This window comes from Peromyscus leucopus, chromosome 7 (genome assembly GCF_004664715.2).
Source record: "Peromyscus leucopus breed LL Stock chromosome 7, UCI_PerLeu_2.1, whole genome shotgun sequence".
NCBI classification, from domain to species: Eukaryota; Metazoa; Chordata; class Mammalia; order Rodentia; family Cricetidae; genus Peromyscus; species Peromyscus leucopus.
This window is the reverse complement of record NC_051069.1, coordinates 59850144-59867736: the sequence shown is the minus strand read 5'-3', so window position 1 is coordinate 59867736 and position 17593 is coordinate 59850144. Positions and strand designations below refer to the sequence as shown.

The 17593-nt window shown below is 39.3% G+C and overlaps 1 protein-coding gene across 1 annotated transcript in view; it reads right to left on the bottom strand.

Annotated features, from left to right (window-relative positions):
* The window catches only part of Cntn5 (contactin 5), a 1130804-nt gene that overhangs the window by 364340 nt on the left and 748871 nt on the right, over positions 1-17593 (bottom strand). Inside the window, exon 8 of the mRNA XM_037208201.1 lies at positions 11155-11250. Coding sequence (XP_037064096.1) covers positions 11155-11250 — 96 coding nt within the window. The remainder of the gene's footprint in view (positions 1-11154; positions 11251-17593) is intronic.

The window sequence follows — 17593 nt, the reverse complement described above, 5'->3', positions numbered from 1 at the left end:
GCTACTGGTGTTATTTATACTCAGGAAGTAGTCTCCTGTGCCAGTGTGTTCAAGGCTACTCCCCATTTTCTCTTCTTATAATGTTAAGTGTAACTGGATTTATGTTGAGGTCTTTGATCCACTTGGACATGAGTTTTGTTTAGGCTTATAAATAGGGATCTATTTGCATTCTTCTACATGCTGACATCCAGTTATGCTAGCACCATTTGTTGAAGATATTCTTTTTTTTTCCATTGTAAAATTTTGGCTTCTTTGTCAAAAAAAAAAAATAGCTGTTCATGGGTATATGGATTTATGTCAGGGTCTTTGATTCTATTCCATTAACCCACATGTATGTTTTTAAGCCAATACCATGCTGTTGTTATTAATAAAGCTCTGTAGTGGAGTTTAAAATCAGGGATGGTGATATTTCCAGATGTTACTTTATTATATAGGATAATTTTAACTAGCCTGGGTTTTTTGTTTTTCTATATGAAGTTGAGTCTTGTTCTTTCAAAGTCTGTAAAAGAATCTTGTTGTAATTTTGATGTGAATTGCATTGCATCTGTAGATTGCTTTTGGTAAGATGGCCATTTTTACTATGTTAATCCTACCTGATCCATAAGCATCTGAGATCTTTCCATCTTCTAATAGCTTCTCCAAAAGACTTGAAGTTCTTGTCATACAGGTCTTTCACTTGCTTGGTTAAAGTTACCTAAAGATATTTTATATTATTTGTGGCTATTATGAAGGGTATTATTTCCTTGATTTCTTTCTCAGCCCATTTATCATTTGTATATAGGAGGGCTACCATTTTTTTGAGTTAATATTGTATTCTGCCACATCGCTGAAGATGTTTATCAGCTGTAGGAGGTCCCTGGTGGAATTTTTGGGTTTGCTTATATATACTATCATGTCATCTGCAAATAGTGGTATTTGACTTCTTCCTTTCCATTTATATCCCCTTGATCTCCTTTTGTTGTCTTATCACTCTAGCTAGAACTTTGAGTACTATATTGAATAGATATGGGGAGAGTGGACAGCCTTGTCTTGTTCCAAATTTTAGTGGAGCTGATTTGAGTTTTTCTCATTTAATTTGATGTTGGCTATAGGTTTGCTGTATATTGCTTTTATTATGTATAAGTATGTTCCTTGTATCCCCTATCTCTCTAAGATCTTTATCACGAAAGGATGTTGGATTTTGCCAAAGGTTTTTACATCATCTAATGAGATGATCATGTTTTTTTTTTTCTTTCAGTTTGTTTATATGGTGGATCACATTGACAGATTTTTATCTGTTGAACCATCTCTGCATGTTTGAGATGAAGCCTACTTGATGATAGTGGATGATCTTTTTGATGTTTCTTGGATTCAGTTTGTGAGTGTTTTATTGAGTATTTTTGCATCAATGTTTATGAGGGAAATTGGATGTAATTCTCTTTCTTTGTTGGGTATTTGTGTGCTTTGGGTATCAGGGTGACTGTAGCCTCATAAGCCTTATAAAAAGAATTTGACAATGTTCTTTCTGTTTCAATTTTGTGGAATAATTTGAATAGTATTGGCATTAGTTCTTCTTTAAAAGCCTGGTAGAATTCTGGACTGAAAACATCAGGTCCTGTTTTTTTCTTTTTTTTTTTTTTTTTTTTTTTTTTTTTTTTTTTTTTTTTTTTTTTTTTTTTTGTGGGTGAGACTTTTAATGACTGCTTCTATATCATTAGGGGTTATAAGTCTATCTAAATTGTTTATCTGGTCTTGATTTAATTTTGGTATGTGGTACCTATCAAGAAATGTGTCCATTTCTCCAAGATTTTCCAATTTTGTGGAGTACAGATTTTAAAGTATGACCTGATGATTCTCTGGATTTCCTCAGTGTCTGCTGTTATCTGCCCACCCCCTCCCCACTTCATTTCTGATTTTGTTAATTTAGATATCTGCTGATCCAAGTTTTTAAAAATTATTTTTTAGTTTGTGTGTGTGTGTGTGTGTGTGTGTGTGTGTTCACATGTACATGCACTAGGGTGCACATGTCAAGGTCACAGGACAATGTCTGTGAGTCTGTCCTTCTTTCCCCCTTGTGGGTTCTGGGGATGGCTTGGGTCCTCAGACTTAGTGGTGCACACCTTTACCCACTGAACCATCTCACTAGGCCCCGAGGCAAAGATTTAAGTCTTTCCCTCTAAACAGAGTTCCAGCAAATACTCCAGTTCAGATTTGGCTTTGTGCTTTTGTGTTTTTTTTTTTTTTTCCTTTAGCCTATATTTCTCTTTAGAGTCAGAATAGGTAAGAATATGCCTCACTCCTATTATAATACAGGAACATTAACATTTAAAGAAAGCATAGAATTGTGAATTTAAAAGCTCATTATTTCAACCTAACTTGGTTTCATTCTAATTTGATTGGATTGGCAAACTACCATGGCTATACTAAAGTGAAAACACTTCAGCAAGTATAGGGCAGTAGTTAACAGAGTTTCTAGGTTATCTAACTCTCTAATCTCTACACAATTGTATACAGCATTTCTAAAAGGTGGGCACAAGAAAACATGTCAACTGGTTATGAATACATGGTCAAATCCAATTAAACAATCAAAATAATTAGTGTAAAAATGTTACACTAATAAAGTAAATCAGAGGGGGAGTCATCCTTCTAAGTCAATCCTTCCCATTGTACCTGAATGGTCTTCAAGAAATTCCTGGAGCCGGGCGGTAGTGGCGCACGCCTTTAATCCCAGCACTCGGGAGGCAGAGGCAGGCAGATCTCTGTGAGTTCGAGGCCAGCCTGGTCTCCAAAGTGAGTTCCAGGAAAGGCACAAAGCTACACAGAGAAACCCTGTCTCGAAAAAACAAAAACAAAACAAACAAACAAACAAAAAAAGAAATTCCTGGTGTGTTTGATTGCTGGCATTTAGTATTCCATGTACAAACATTGTCAAAATGCCAAGGAGTGCAAATGATCTGAGTTTTTCTCTCCACCAACATCAATAATACATGTCCTACAGCAAAAGGGATATGATAAGAATATGGGCAGATTTTAAAACCAATTTAAAACTTGAAAGGTATGGCCAACGTGAGGTAAGCATGCTAACCACTACACTACAGAAACAGCAGGACATCCTAGAGGAGTTTCATTGAGGGCCAGTGGTGATGGTTTGACAGAGGCCTGGAATCAGACCAGTCACTGACTGTAATGAACATTTTGTAGTCGGGGCTGATTAGACAAAGAGTACACTGTGTGACACACAGTGGATCCCAATGCCACTGGGATGAATGAAGAGGTGTTGGTAAAACAGAGGAGTATGGTATTTTTGTTGTTGTTTCTTTTGTTTTTAATTAATTTTCTGGGGGCTCTTGGGGGAGCATGCTGCAGTAGTGAGGAGCAGATGGGATTAGGAGGTGAGTGGGATTGGGGTTCATGATGTAGAATTCCAAAACGTCAATAAAGTGTTATGGTTTTTTTTTTTTGTTTTTTTTTTTAAGTATGTCAAATGTATCTATTGACGGCTACCAAGCTGGGACAAGCAATCCTGCGACACTCTTGGAATAAACGCTTAAATGGATATCATGGCTTGTGTTGAAGCAATCTTCTTTTGGAAAAATGCAGATCTAAGAATGTGTATTATCTTCTACTTATGAAGGGAAATATTAACAACAAAATAGTAAGCCAGTCAGTAAGTAAGTAATGTTTGTAGAAGTGAATATTTAGATAAGTTAATCAAATTAAATGATGAAATATCTTATTTATCTGAGTTATTTAAGATATATGTTCCATCAGTGGCCTATATTTGCTTTATAAATGGACTTTATATAAAATACCACTGGGCTCTGTAGGAAAACATATGATACAGTTAGAAGGTCACAGAGTTAGGAGTCACATGGGTGTGAATCTCTCTGCTCATCAACTGTGGGACTGAGGGCACAGATCTGTGAACACCAATGTCCCCACTGATAGCACAAAGTTATTGACAACAAAAGTATAAAATAGGGATAAAAATGAAGTCAAATACTTAGGGAATATATAAAATACTGAATTCCTTTTCCTCATCCCGGGACATGGCTGATTATAAGTGGGACTTAAAAGAACTTTTTGAAGCCAAATCATACAACTCATGTCCTCTTTATGACAAGAATTTTTAAAGGAAAAAGAATTGTAATTATTATGCCACCATAAGTATAACTTAATTGACCACTTTAAAAATTAGTTCTGCCTGAAATATAGTTTTAAGAATATTTTTGCATCTTATCAGTGTCTTCAGGTTTCACTGCTTATAACATGAGATACAACAGTCATATATTGCACTGTGGCTTTTGTAACTTTGCAAAAACTGTGCATTTAATAGAGTTAAAAAAGGCAGATTTCTAAAATAGCTTCAACTACTAGAGAATGGTTACTAACAAACAAAAATCTGGCCAACTGGCAAGAAGCTCTGTCAGGACAAAGGCCTGGCTGGCTCCTACGTGGAGTGATTGGAAACGATATAATTACGGGATAGATGTGGAAATTTCAGAACTACTGAAATGTTTTTGCTAAAATCAGTCTTTAACAATCTTGATAAAAATGTTAAATATGCAACTTGACATGACATACTTCATTATTGTTTTGTAGAGTAAAATATATTAAAAACACATCCCGAATTTTGTTTTATGTTATATTCCTAGCTATGACATCGCTTTGATTTGGGAGTCAGTGATTTTGTAAGGTGACATTGTATTATAAATGTAAAACATCAACCAAAAGTTTACTTTGATGGCTGTAGAGTTTTGCTTCTGTACTATATACATTAGTTTATATGAAGGGACAATTTGGGTTTCTAATTAGCCTGTGATACAGAGGTCTCCTAAAAACCAAAATGCCCTCTCTCTGCCTGTTAGTTCTGTCCATAGTTCTTCCTCATCTCTAAGGTTCATACTCATAGTTCCAAATTTTGTTCACCTTCCTGTTGCCTTACTGTCAACTAGTAATTAATTTCAGCAGATAATGGTTTAAAGTATCACCTTTCTCTGAAGCATTTACATTTTAAAGGGGATCTTTAAGACAAAATTGAATTTAATGCTTGCTTCTCTCTAAGCACTGGGCTAATTGTCTTACATAAATGGCCTCTTAATATTACCATCCATGAGGTAACTTTTATTGTTCCCTTTACAGGTATGATAGGGCTAATTTAGCAAATAAAGCCTGTAATGAGTGTCAAAGCCAGGATGCTAATCCCTGGCTAGAAGCCTGCTCATTCAGGTGCAACATGAAGGTGCAGAGTAGCCTTGCACAGGCAGAGGCCGGGCAGTGCCCTGTCTGTCTGCACAGCTGGCTCTGACATTCTATGGGTTTGCTCACTAGTACACTAGGCTGTGCACCTCATGGTTCTAGCTTCTAAACTGAGTGAAGGACAAAATACTCTGAATCTAAAGAAAACAAACCCTGTTGTTTTCTTCTTTAACCATAAAGTTTAAGCTTAAGCACTATAGCCCTAACACAAGAGCTAAAGGCTCTCATAGAGTCACTTCAACATTTCATAAAAGAGGAATCTCAGTCCCAGGAAGATCTGCCTGATGGAGGGAGTACTAGCTAGTGGAAGGAGGACTGGCTAGTGGAGGGAGGACTGACTGATGGAGGGAGTACTGGCTAGTGGAGGGAGAACTGGCTGATGGAGGGAGGATTGGCTGATGGATGGAGGGACTGGTTGATAGAGGGAGGCCTGGTTGAAGGATGGAGGCCTGGTTGATGGAGGGAGGACTGATTGATGGAGGGAGGACTGATTGATGGAAGGAGGACTGGTGATAGGTAGAAGAGGCCTGGCTGATGGAGGAGGAATTGGGAGGACTGGCTGATGGAGGAGGATTATTGTGGAGGCCTGGCTGATGGAGGGAGGGGATTATTGGTGGAGGACTGGCTGATGGAGGGAGGGGATTATTGGTGGAGGACTGGCTGATGGAGGGAGGGGATTATTGGTGGAGGACTTGTTTCAGAGCTGGCTCTACGTTTAACTTGGTGGGGGTGGGGGAGTCAAAGATATCAAGAACTAGAGATTTATTTCACCTGAAATTTAGTTTTAGAGAACTCATGATCATGGGGTGAGAATCACAATGGGATGAGAATCACCTAGGGTTGCTAGATAAAATAAGGAAAATCGCTTCAAAGCAAGTGTCATTGATTTGTCTGTTCTCTCTCTCTCTCCCCTCTCTCTCTTTCTCTCTTCCTGTAAGGGGACTTACACACTGCAGCCTGGCTCCTATTTAACATCTAGCCTTCTGGACTGAGATTTGCAATTTTAACACTCTTTTTATTTCTTGCCCAGAAGGAGGTAGCTGTCTCCTCAATGATGCTAAGCACTGGCTGTGCCTGTACAGTCTTCACATAGCTCCTCACCTTTTGTACTGCAGAGCCACTGTGTTCTGGTCATGTAGAGGTGCACAAACTTGGAGCTCCTACACTGAGCAGGTTTGATAAACTTAAACAGTCATCAAAGTGCTGGTGGAGCTGCCCCACCTGAACAGTTAATTACATAATCAGGTGAAGAAAAATTGTAATCTCAGATACTACTAGCAATGTGCTTACACTCTGCTGCATAAATCTTCCAATTCTGCCTACATTCAACAGCTACTGACCCTAGTTGGTATCTTAAAAACACACTAATCAACATTATTTTCTCCCCACAGTGCTGACAAAATAAAGAAAACTCACTTAGCCTATTGCTTCTGCTGACCACACCCTAAGCCCTAAGCGTTCTGTCTGAGGAATCTCAATCCCTCCTCGTCTATGTTAGTCATGCCCTAGAACTCTGTTTTTGCCAACATATGGTGGCTTGGGGTACCTACTTGTAGTTAATACTGACTGTATTCACAGTTTAACTAACCTTTTCATTAGCCAATTTGGGCTAATAAAGACACTGGCCAGAGGCTTAGGTTTTCTTTTATCTTCAAAATTACTTTGGCTAACGAATGAACACATAAATTGTCAAGAACACACACATTTGAAGCAGCTGTGGAGATTTCAGTGGTTGATGGCTGATGAGGAAGACTGATGTAGTTTTCTTCAGAGGTGTGGCCAATAGAGGTGTAGCCATTCTCTGCTGTGTGCCCCCATGCTGATGTGTGCATGGGTAACACTAAATAAGAGTCAGTAAGAAGAAGAGGAAGAGGAAGAGGGGGAGGAGGAAGAGAAGGAGGAGAAGAGGAGGAAGAGGAGGAGGAAGAGGAGGAGGAAGATGAGGAGGAGAAGACAAGAAGTTGGGAAGAGGGTATGGTAGAGGACCAGGGAGGAGTTGAAGATTAGGAGATAAGGGTGCATTTTATCTAAATCTATTGCATTCATGTATTAAATTAAAAAATAAGTATAAAATAAGGTATTCAAAACATTAAATATGCATAAATACTTTTGCATACATCCTCAAACAACAAATGAAATATTAATATTTAAATTAGTGACCTGTAGTCCTTCATAGAATGTTTCTGAAGCTTGGCTCATTATTGGTACCATGAGGATGACAACTTCTATGTCAGAGCCATTTCTGAGGACAGTGTGATGACTGTACTGTAGAGTGGCATATTCAAATGTATATTCTTATAGACTTATGCTGTGGGATGGTCTGTATGTCAAATTGCTCTGATTGGTCAATAAATAAAACACTGATTGGCCAGTGGCCAGGCAGGAAGTATAGATGGGACTAACAGAGGAGAAAAGAAAGAACAGGAAGGCAGAAGAAGTCACTGCCAGCCGCCGCCATGACAAACAGCATGTGAAGATGCCGGTAAGCCACGAGCCACGTGGCAAGGTATAGATTTAAAGAAATGGATTAATTTAAGCTATAAGAACAGTTAGCAAGAAGCCTGCCACGGCCATACAGTTTGTAAGCAATATAAGTCTCTGTGTTTACTTGGTTGGGTCTGAGCGGCTATGGGACTGTCGGGTGACAAAGACTTGTCCTGACTGTGGGCAAGGCAGGAAAACTCAAGCTACAGACTTAAGCTTTTTATTCCTGGTATTGAGATAGAATGATGAGCTCCATGGATATTTGGCAAGCCCTCCACTAACTGAGCCACATCCTGAGGCTCTACAGCTTCCTGGGTTTTTTTCTCCTGGAAATTTTAGGTCTCAGTGTAAGCTTTTGAATATTTCTGTACATAATTAAGCCATGATATACTTGAGATGATATAGTAACCACTGCTTTATTTAGCAAGGAAAAGGTGCTGGCAAATATCTCCAATCCTAGCTCTCTCACAGCTTCAGGAGGGTGATTCTGTTAGTTCAACAGTAGCCAACTTAAAGCTAGTCAGGGGAATGGTGTACACACACATGTACACATACACACCACACCACTCCCCCTCCACACACACATCCTGCACATACCCACATGTTTCTGTCTGGGATATAGAACAAAATGTTTCTACAAGCCAGAAACAGTAATTAATTAAAATCAATAACTAATTTTAAAGGTACTATTTAGGAGGATTTTTTCTATGCTTTTACACAGATTTTCCCCCCTGTATATAACACTTTGAATTTCAAAATATTTGAACAGACAGAAGTTTAGTTTTGTTAAATGAGAATCAGTTTGGGAAAATTAGTTTAACAGTATCTGGGTAGAAAATTGCTCCCTTCTAGAGGAGTGAACAATTGAGCATGTAGGCAAGATGTTTTCCTCACATGTTACTAGACATGTTTTCATGATCATCTCTTGGACAGTAAAAGAAAAATTTAGTAAAAGAGTCCATCGTAGTTTTCATTGAGATCCAAAGAAAAATGTGCTTTGTACATCCTTTTGAGAGAATGAGACTTAGTCCTTTGAGGTATTTCTGACTATTGAATCCTCTCTGATGGTTTCATCACTTCCTACAGCTCTCAGGGAATCAAGTCACCACTCTACTTTGAGACAGCAGTGTTAGAATGCTGTAGGAAATGACCCAAGTGTCTGTCATAGATATGGGCTCCAATAAACTAATAGCAGGGAGCTGATGTCTGATTAAATGCTTTGAAACTCAATCAGAGGAGCCAGTGGGTTTACTCAGGAATTCCCTGTGCTTTCAATGAAGCACCCACTAAGTACGCGGCATTGCACTACGTATTAGGGATATGAATTGGAGCAAGGAGAGGGCCATACCATGAAAGAAATGCCAGCTTCCTACAAGAAGTACAAAGATTACTACAGATTTAATTCTGATACTTTATGTCACATAATAAAATTTTCCTAAGTGAAACGGGAAAAAATATGATTTGAAACAAGGAAGGAAAAGAAGAGAAACAAACCTTAATAAAAATCTTGCAAAGCACATGCCCTGCGAGCTCCGGCATCACCATTTGGACGAGACCAGAATTCGGGTTTGAGATGTTGATTTCACATCAGGCTATGGTTATTTCCTGATTTCACAGCTCTTAGTTTCATGTGTTCAAAGCCAAGGCCACTGATGAAGTCAGAGCTTGTGCATGGTGGTGCAGAGACCCAGCCTGGGCCCCCATTTCCCCTGACCTGACTCCACAGCAATTATTTAGAGTACACTTTCCCAAGGCATTTCCTAAGTGCTCTGTCTAGTAGAAGGAGCATGGCCCTAGAACAGAATTTTTATTCTCAGCCACAGTGACCTCTAACATTTCAAGTTTCAGTCCCTGCTTTAGTGAGAATATCAAATGTTATAATATGGTTTTCATGCCAATGCTATGAATCTGAGTTCATTTTTCTGCTTCTCAGTTGTCTTCATTTACAAAACAAGGAGGCAAAAAGGGAGGCCACCAGAAAGGCTTGATTAACACACAGCTCATCCTCCTTGCACTATTCTTGCTTACACTCTATGTCCAAGTCCCTGACAGTCATTTCTGCCCAAAACTTTAGCGTATGACTTTCATTCCTGAACATGTGCATAGATTCACTTATTAATGTTTTCAGCCCCAATTCTGTGCTGATCTCTGGCATGTGGGTGCAAAAGGGAGCCAAGCCAATAAAATGTCTGTCTTGGTGGGATTACCATTATAACGGAGGATAATGGAAAATGACATTGTAGAGTAAATACATTTATACAGTGTATTAAATGGTGGATACTGTGGAGAAAACAAAGCAGGGGTAAAAATGGAAACACTGGAGGTTAGGAAAGCCTTGCTAAGAAGGTGTGGCTGTGAAGGACAGATGCGGCTGTATGCCTGCAGGAGAGAGAGGCAGGCCTGGGGGACAGCTAGGGCAGGAGTGTGCCTGGTTACTTGAGGCTCATTGGTCAAGACAGGAAGAAAATGGAGAAACCTTATGCAGCCAGATGGTGGCTTAAACCCACTCTCTGTCCCTCAGTCCTTTCTAGTGTTCTCTCACATAGGAACACAGCAAAAAAGTAAGTCATCTACACATCAGAGATAGGGCCCTCAACAAACCCTGCCCATGCCCACCCTCGCATTAGGGTTCTACCAGCCAGAACTGTAAAGAGGTCCCTGTTGTTGAAGTCATCCAGCCTGTGGCATTTTGATCTGGCAGCTCGAGCAGGCTAACATGCAGACTTATTTAGAGTCAAAGCCAGGCTCCTTACAGTGGCTTTGAGAATTCACCATCTGGCTGCCCATTAATTGATGTCAGACTCTCTTAAATTGTTTTCCAGAGAGGATATACTGAGATACAAGAGATACACATTTCCAGCCACCAGACTTGAACAAAATGAATAGAATTAGCGGCAAGTTGGCAAAGGGGTATACAATGATTTGTAGCATCGTTTACTGTTCTGTTTCCCACAACTCCAAGAGGTGATTTCCTCTGTGCCTCACTTTGATAAGCAAGACTATTGCTAACTCAGACATAAGGTGACTAGAGCTCTGTTTGAAACTTAGCAGTTTGGGTCTAGTGCTGCAAGCAACACCATCAGCAATCGCCTAGGGAGCTTGTACTCTGAAACAAGGGCCTCACTGCCGTCACTCAGATCCGACACTTCCACCGGTTTTGCGAGGTTCCATGTCTCTTGCTCTGGACCATATAGTCCTCACCAGTGGCAGCAAAGCACGGTGACAACAGAGGACAGAAAGAGAAGAAAACAGCTGTACCACCAGGAGAGCAGCTTCCCACCCAGTGCTGTGGAAGGTGTGTGGTCGCTAATTACTCATGCATGTTGATACATCTCATGACACCCACGTACATGTCATCTGGCCGCCTGTCACACCCCAGAGTGAACAAACAGTGCATGAGGATAGTGAAAACATAGAAGGGTGCTACTGTACCTGGAGAATGAGGCGGTGGAGAGCACATCAGAACAACCCCCTGGCCTTCCCTCACAGAGACTGCACTTCTTGTCCGGCCACTAAAGTTTCCCAGATCTGTCAACACAACACAGCATTTAGATGTCTTGTACAAAAGCAATAAAAAGTAAAAAAAAAAGTACTGTGGTCATTTTCACTTATTTTTCTATTATTATCCTGACAATGATTCTTTTGCTTATTTTTTGTTAGGAGGGTCTGATGAATAAATCTAAAGTCACCCAGTGTTAAATACAACAGTTTAAATAAGTCTAGTATTCACAAAAATACCTCATTATTTATGTGTACTTCCTATTCATTCTAAGTTGTCATTGCAGAAAGAAACTAAAAACAATACAATATTTGAACATATTGGTAATTTCTTAATACTATTTGCTACAGACTGACCTTTCAATGAGGAAAGCCTGTCCTTCACAAGGAGATACACACAGTTGTTAGGGTGGCACATGTCCAGCCTGCTACCTCATTAGCTGCCATGCTACAGTGGTGTGTAAAGCTAAGCGTGAGTTTGCAAAATGAGAGAGCCTGTGTGCTCTAGCGAAATCTAATGAGGCTGTGAAATGTTCTTTTCTGTGAGAGTGGATGTGAACGTCATGTTCTTTCATTTTTATGGAGGGATAAAAGGGGACCTTTGAATTAATTATACTCATCTATTTTGGTTAGCCCAGGCATATTAAAGCTATTGAAACTTATGTGTATAAGAGACAGTAGTGCTGGGTCAGTTGCCTTCCTCCAAATTACATTAATTTACAGAGATGGAAAACAGTCCTAAAAGAAAGTGGTCCTGAAGGGGACAATGGGACTCTGTTTTTTTGTAATTGCTGTTTATTGATCTATTTATCATACTACCCACAGACATTATCTCCCTCTCAGTAAATTAGTTTGTCCACTGTCATGATTTTGAGAATAGTTTCTTGCAAATGGTGGTTTATTTTCTCAGAGCTGAGGTCTCTCTATAGTATCATGTTTCCATGCTTCTTAAAACTGTTATGCCATGCTTTCTATTATACATAAATTAATTTTTTCATTTTTAAAATTTCTCTATAAATACCATGTTTAATGCAAATAAGTTAGGGTCTCAACTTAACTGTCTATTGACCTAACAACTGTTAAGTTAAACAAGATAATCTACTGGGTAGATGTGAAGGAGACAGTAACTAGTTTTACATAAGTTTCCACCCTCTTTTGTGGTCCTGAGTATTGACTCCAGAGCTTTGTGTGTGTTGACACTACACAACACTGGGGCAGTCTCGCCATGCTGTAACTTTTCAATTTTCAGGCATGGTCTCATTCACTCGTTCATGCTGTCCTTGAACTCACGATGTAGCCCAGGTCTATCATGTCATCCACACCCTTCCCACCTCAGTCTTCCCAGTGGCTGGGGCTACATGAAGGCTCGGACATTTTAATGAAAAATAATTTCCTTAATTTTTAAATTCATAACCAGAATTTTTTTCAAGCGAAGCCCCAGTGATGGAGGACTCAGACTTTGTGAAGATATAATGATGGTTAGAGAACAGAATGGTGAGAACTGAGACATTTACACTGAATGTTTTGCTACATGGTGAATAAGGAGGCTTTTTACACAGTAGCAAGACAGAGTAGAAAGAGCAATCTGGCTAAATTATTGTATAAGGTGGGGTGTCATTATTGGAAAACAGAAAAACTAATCATTTAAAGAAGAAAAGAAACTCTTCCATTTGACCATAAACGTGTCCCCCTCAAGGCCGGTCTGTGGGTATCTGCCAGGGAGAATGTCTACCTCTTGCTTCATTAGCACAGAATGATCCAACATGTGTTTGCTTGTGTAAGGAACAAAAGCATGTGGCTTGGGTCTTTAACCGCGTGCACACTGGCTCTGAGGGATAGAGCCTAGATCTTCTTTCTCTGGAAAGTGCTCTAGATATGAAGATAAAAGTTTGACAAAGGCTTTAAGTTGGCCTTTTTAGACTCGCCTGCTGGAAGGATAAGCAGAAATCACAGAATGAGGCAATGGGTGTCTATCTTGAGGGCCTGTTCTTCCTCACCAAATTCACAAATTTATAGAAGACAAAACCTGCTTAATATCAACTTATTTAGACTGACTATGAAATGATTACCAAAACATACACACATATTTCACACAGTTCCTTCAAGTTCCTTTAATATGCATGATCTAGCATTTCCAATTGACTTATTAAGCTAAAAAGAATATTTTAACAGACAACAATTAAAAATAGGGCCTCCATTTGGGGACTTAAAGTGCAGAGTCAGCCTAGAAATAAAACATGAAGAAAGGAAAACCACAGAATACTTGTCCTGAACTGTCCTTTGAGATTCCAGTGATCTGAAAGATCATGTGCTGCTCTCCGTACTTCACCGTGCATCAGTGTGAACACAACACAACACCAGACATTTCACAGAGTTGCCTGTGGTTCACTATTTCCTAGGGACCACAGCACTAACATTAACAAGCCAAACATATTTTTCAATTATAAATATTTTTAATGTTTAGAGATGTTTTAGTTTTCATTTTGCCTTGGTTTGGGGGGCTGAGTACCGAAGCCCAGGCTTCTACAGGGTAGATAAGCACTCTATTACTCATCTGTATTCCCAGGCCCAGAAATGATTTATTTTTTGGCTCATAGTTCTGGATTGTGGTCAAGCAGCCACATCTGGTGATACGTCCTGTCTTTTACCTTGGTTATTCTGCTTCTAAAGGCTGGTTCTGTTGAGCAGAAGGGCTTGTGACAATTTCACACTAAATTCCATATGATGCAGGGGTTCTAGCCAACTCCTGCATGAATCCAAAGCCTCTCCTACTGACAGAGGAAGTGGAAAGCCATGTTTCAATTATGAATATGTTTGAAAATTAAATGCAGAGAAATAACAGAGAAGTTAAGTGTTTTGGTTTTGGTTTTGTGTTTTTTTTTTTTTTTTCCCCACACAAGGCTCTGGTTGACTTAATGAAGCATGACTTCTATGGCAAACCTCCTGGCTGGTGTAAACTGAGTTCAAGCACACCTGACTGGAAGCAGACAGTGCATTTGGAGGTACTCAGGAAATTTAGAAATCTTTTAGCAGGCAATTATGCAGCAATGATGTTGATCATTTTACTACCTCTTATATTTTTGTATTAAAGGGAGAAATGAGAACGTAGGCATCTTTTCCCTGCAATTGATGCAAAGCCCAAGGATACAGATTCCATTGATGTGGTTCTGAAACCACAGTTTGAGTTTTAAACTGAAAAGAGTTATTTTGGGAGCTACTATAAGTCATATGACATTCAGACAATTGGGAGGCTGGGTCTGTGATCCAGAACCCAGGAGCTACAAGCCTGGCTTCTGATCTGAGCTTTGTGCACTAAGAAACATAAAGCTCAACAAAGAGCTTGAATTACAACTGTAGATGATAGGATTATTAGACCTTTACATGCAAAGAGAGGCATACAATAAATAACCGCCCCAGATGATAGACTGTTGATTCTGCACAAATGTTGTCATGTACTCTGGCCAGAAGGGAGGCAAGTGTCTTCCTTGCTTGCCTCCATGCACACTGCATTCCAAACAGAGTTGGGTACCAGTGATATAGAAAAGGGTATAGATATGTAGTCTAATCATACTGACTTGGGTAATTTTGCCATAGCTTAGAGATATCTAAGCCATCATATGGGTACATGAGCCTGAAATATCGTAGCTTTGCCATAACCATATTAATGGGTGATTAATACATGCCTCATAACTGTAAGTTATAAACACATGGACACCAATGCTCATCTCTTCCTTGCTCCCTCCCTTCCTCTCCCTTCTCCTCTTCTTCCATCCCTTTTTTATTTCCCATCTGCCTTCCTAAATGACTTCTCTTAGTTACTGTTTCTTTCTTGAGTTAAAAATATAACTTCCTATGCTGTATCTACTTATGTTGCCCAGGCTAGCCTTGAAATTCTGAGCTCAAGTGACCCTCCTGCATTGGCCTCTCAAGTAGTTGAGACCACTGGCCCATGGTGACAAATCTGATCACATATTTGAGTAAACTGAAAAGTAGATAAAACAAAGATTGTATTACATGCAGTGAGGAGTCACGGATATTTTAAGACCCAAACTGACTGGTAACTGAGGAAAAACATATATTTATCTGATGCTACAGGTTAAGAAGGATTTCCTTAAGCAAGACTTCAAAATCATCACATTTTGAGGGGTGGGCAGGGGCGGAGGGTACCAGGTATGTTTGCAATTCATTAAGAAGCTTCTCATCCCATAGAGATGTGTACCTGGAACATTATTCCCTGGGAAGAATCATTTCAAAGCCCTGGCAAGAAAGAACACAGTGAACTGAGAAGAAAGAAATGGGCATGGGAGATCTAGACAACAAATTTATGCATACTAAACACAGGAAATTGAAGTAATTATATGAGCCCTTAAAGATGAGAAGAAATGCCCCAGAACTGAAAATGGAGTGCTGTGGCTAGACTGTGCCCTGAGCTTGGATTTCCTTTTCTCAAGTATTCTAAAGGGCATGTTCATATACAGGCTGAGGGTTGACTTATCCTCGGCTCTGAGGTTATCCTGTAGATGGTGCTAGCTGCTGCAACCAGCAGATGCTGTGAGCTTCCTTAGTCACATTTTAAAAGTGCTGGAGACACACATTTGACTAGGCACAAATCCTAAACCTTTTCTTAAAATTGAGAGTTGGACTTCACATAGAAAGTAAAGCCATTAATAAATGGTAAATTCCATAAAATTTCCAGCAATTTGTGTTGTGTTTGTTTTCCACAATGAATAGATATTTGGCTGCCCAAGGTCAGCCCCTGAGCTCCAGCCTCTGTACTGCTAGAGACATATTTTGCAACAGTGCCTTTCAGAGTAGTTAATTACACAGGGAAGCCTTGCCTCAGGTGAGCCATGGTTTATGTTTTATCCTCAGGATTATTTATGTCATTGGCAGATTTTTTATTTGTCCCATGACATGCATGACAAAATGTCCCATGGGAAAAACTGGTCAGCTTTAATTCAGAAATACTTTTAATACTAAAAAAACCCTAAAAAACAAAAAGCGTGGAAGTACAATGTATTTAATTAAGCTATCATAGCAACTGTTGTCTTTTCTACAAGAATTTCAGCAAGTTGGAAATACGGTACAAATACTTCTACTTTAAACATTACTACCAGTGTGTGTGTGTGTGTGTGTGTGTGTGTGTGTGTGTGTGTGTGTGTGTGACAGAGAGGACAAATACTTGTGTCTATGGGTGGCTGTGGATGCATATGCACACTTGTGTTCAAACATGGGGTGTTTTGTATGCTAGTCTGGCAATTTAAAATTAAGACATTTATCACCATTCACAAATAACACTAAACTTATATGGAAAGCAAACATAAACAGCTTGTGCTCACACACTTGTAAGTGATAAGTGGGCCAATCAAAACTCATGTGACTGATTCTCAGTTTCTAAAACTCCCATTAGGTCAGAAGTCACTCAATATTTTGAAGTTGGACAAAAGTGGTTTTGCAATTTAGAAATAATCTTCAATAAGGATAGCTCACTAAAATGTAGTTTCTAAAAAGTGAGTGGCTAATAGGTGAGAATGTGAGTAAGAAAGAAAATATTTTTTATGTACAGAAAGATTTATATTAGCATTTTCTAGTTATATAGCCATTTATCTGTATGCACCACAGTCTAATAGCCAGGATTCTTGTTTGAATGTTTCACTGCATTTCATTAATTTATCTTGGGAGCATGTGCACGTGGGATGCACACACCTGCCGTATCATGTGGGTAGAGCTCAGAGGACAGCTTGCAGGAGTTGGCTTTCTCTTACCCTGTGGGTCCAAGGAATCCAATTTAGGCCACTGGGCATGGTGACAGGTGCCCCTACCCATGAAGCCCTCTCACTAGCTCCAAACCTAAGATTCTTAATAGCAGTTCTTAAAATAAAACTGTGTTTACTGAATGGTAGCTATATGGTAAGCCACAAAGACACCAGCTTTGTGGTGTTTTATTGTCAATTGTGAACTTACAGCCAGTGATCAATAGGAGACACAGGGTGGGCCCAAGAGCTCCATTTGTTGACGAGAACACAGAAATTCACCAATGTTAAGTGACAATAACAGAAATGCAGAGCCAGGAGGACAGGACCATTCATGATCATTACATCAGTATTTTAAGTAGCAAGATTTTGTTTTCTTATTTTAATCTAAAGCTGCATTTTCAGCTGTTAGCATAGAATGCTTCTCACCAATGGAACTATTTATTTTTTGTACTATACTATATGGAATAGTGCTGGAATTCTCTTAAATATTTGCTCTAAGTTAGTTCTGAATAGAGCATAATACCACATTTCCAATAATGTATTTTAATAAAGTTATTTCTGCAGAGTATCTATGGTGGTATTTTATTTGTACTAAAATGTGATTTTAATTGTATGTT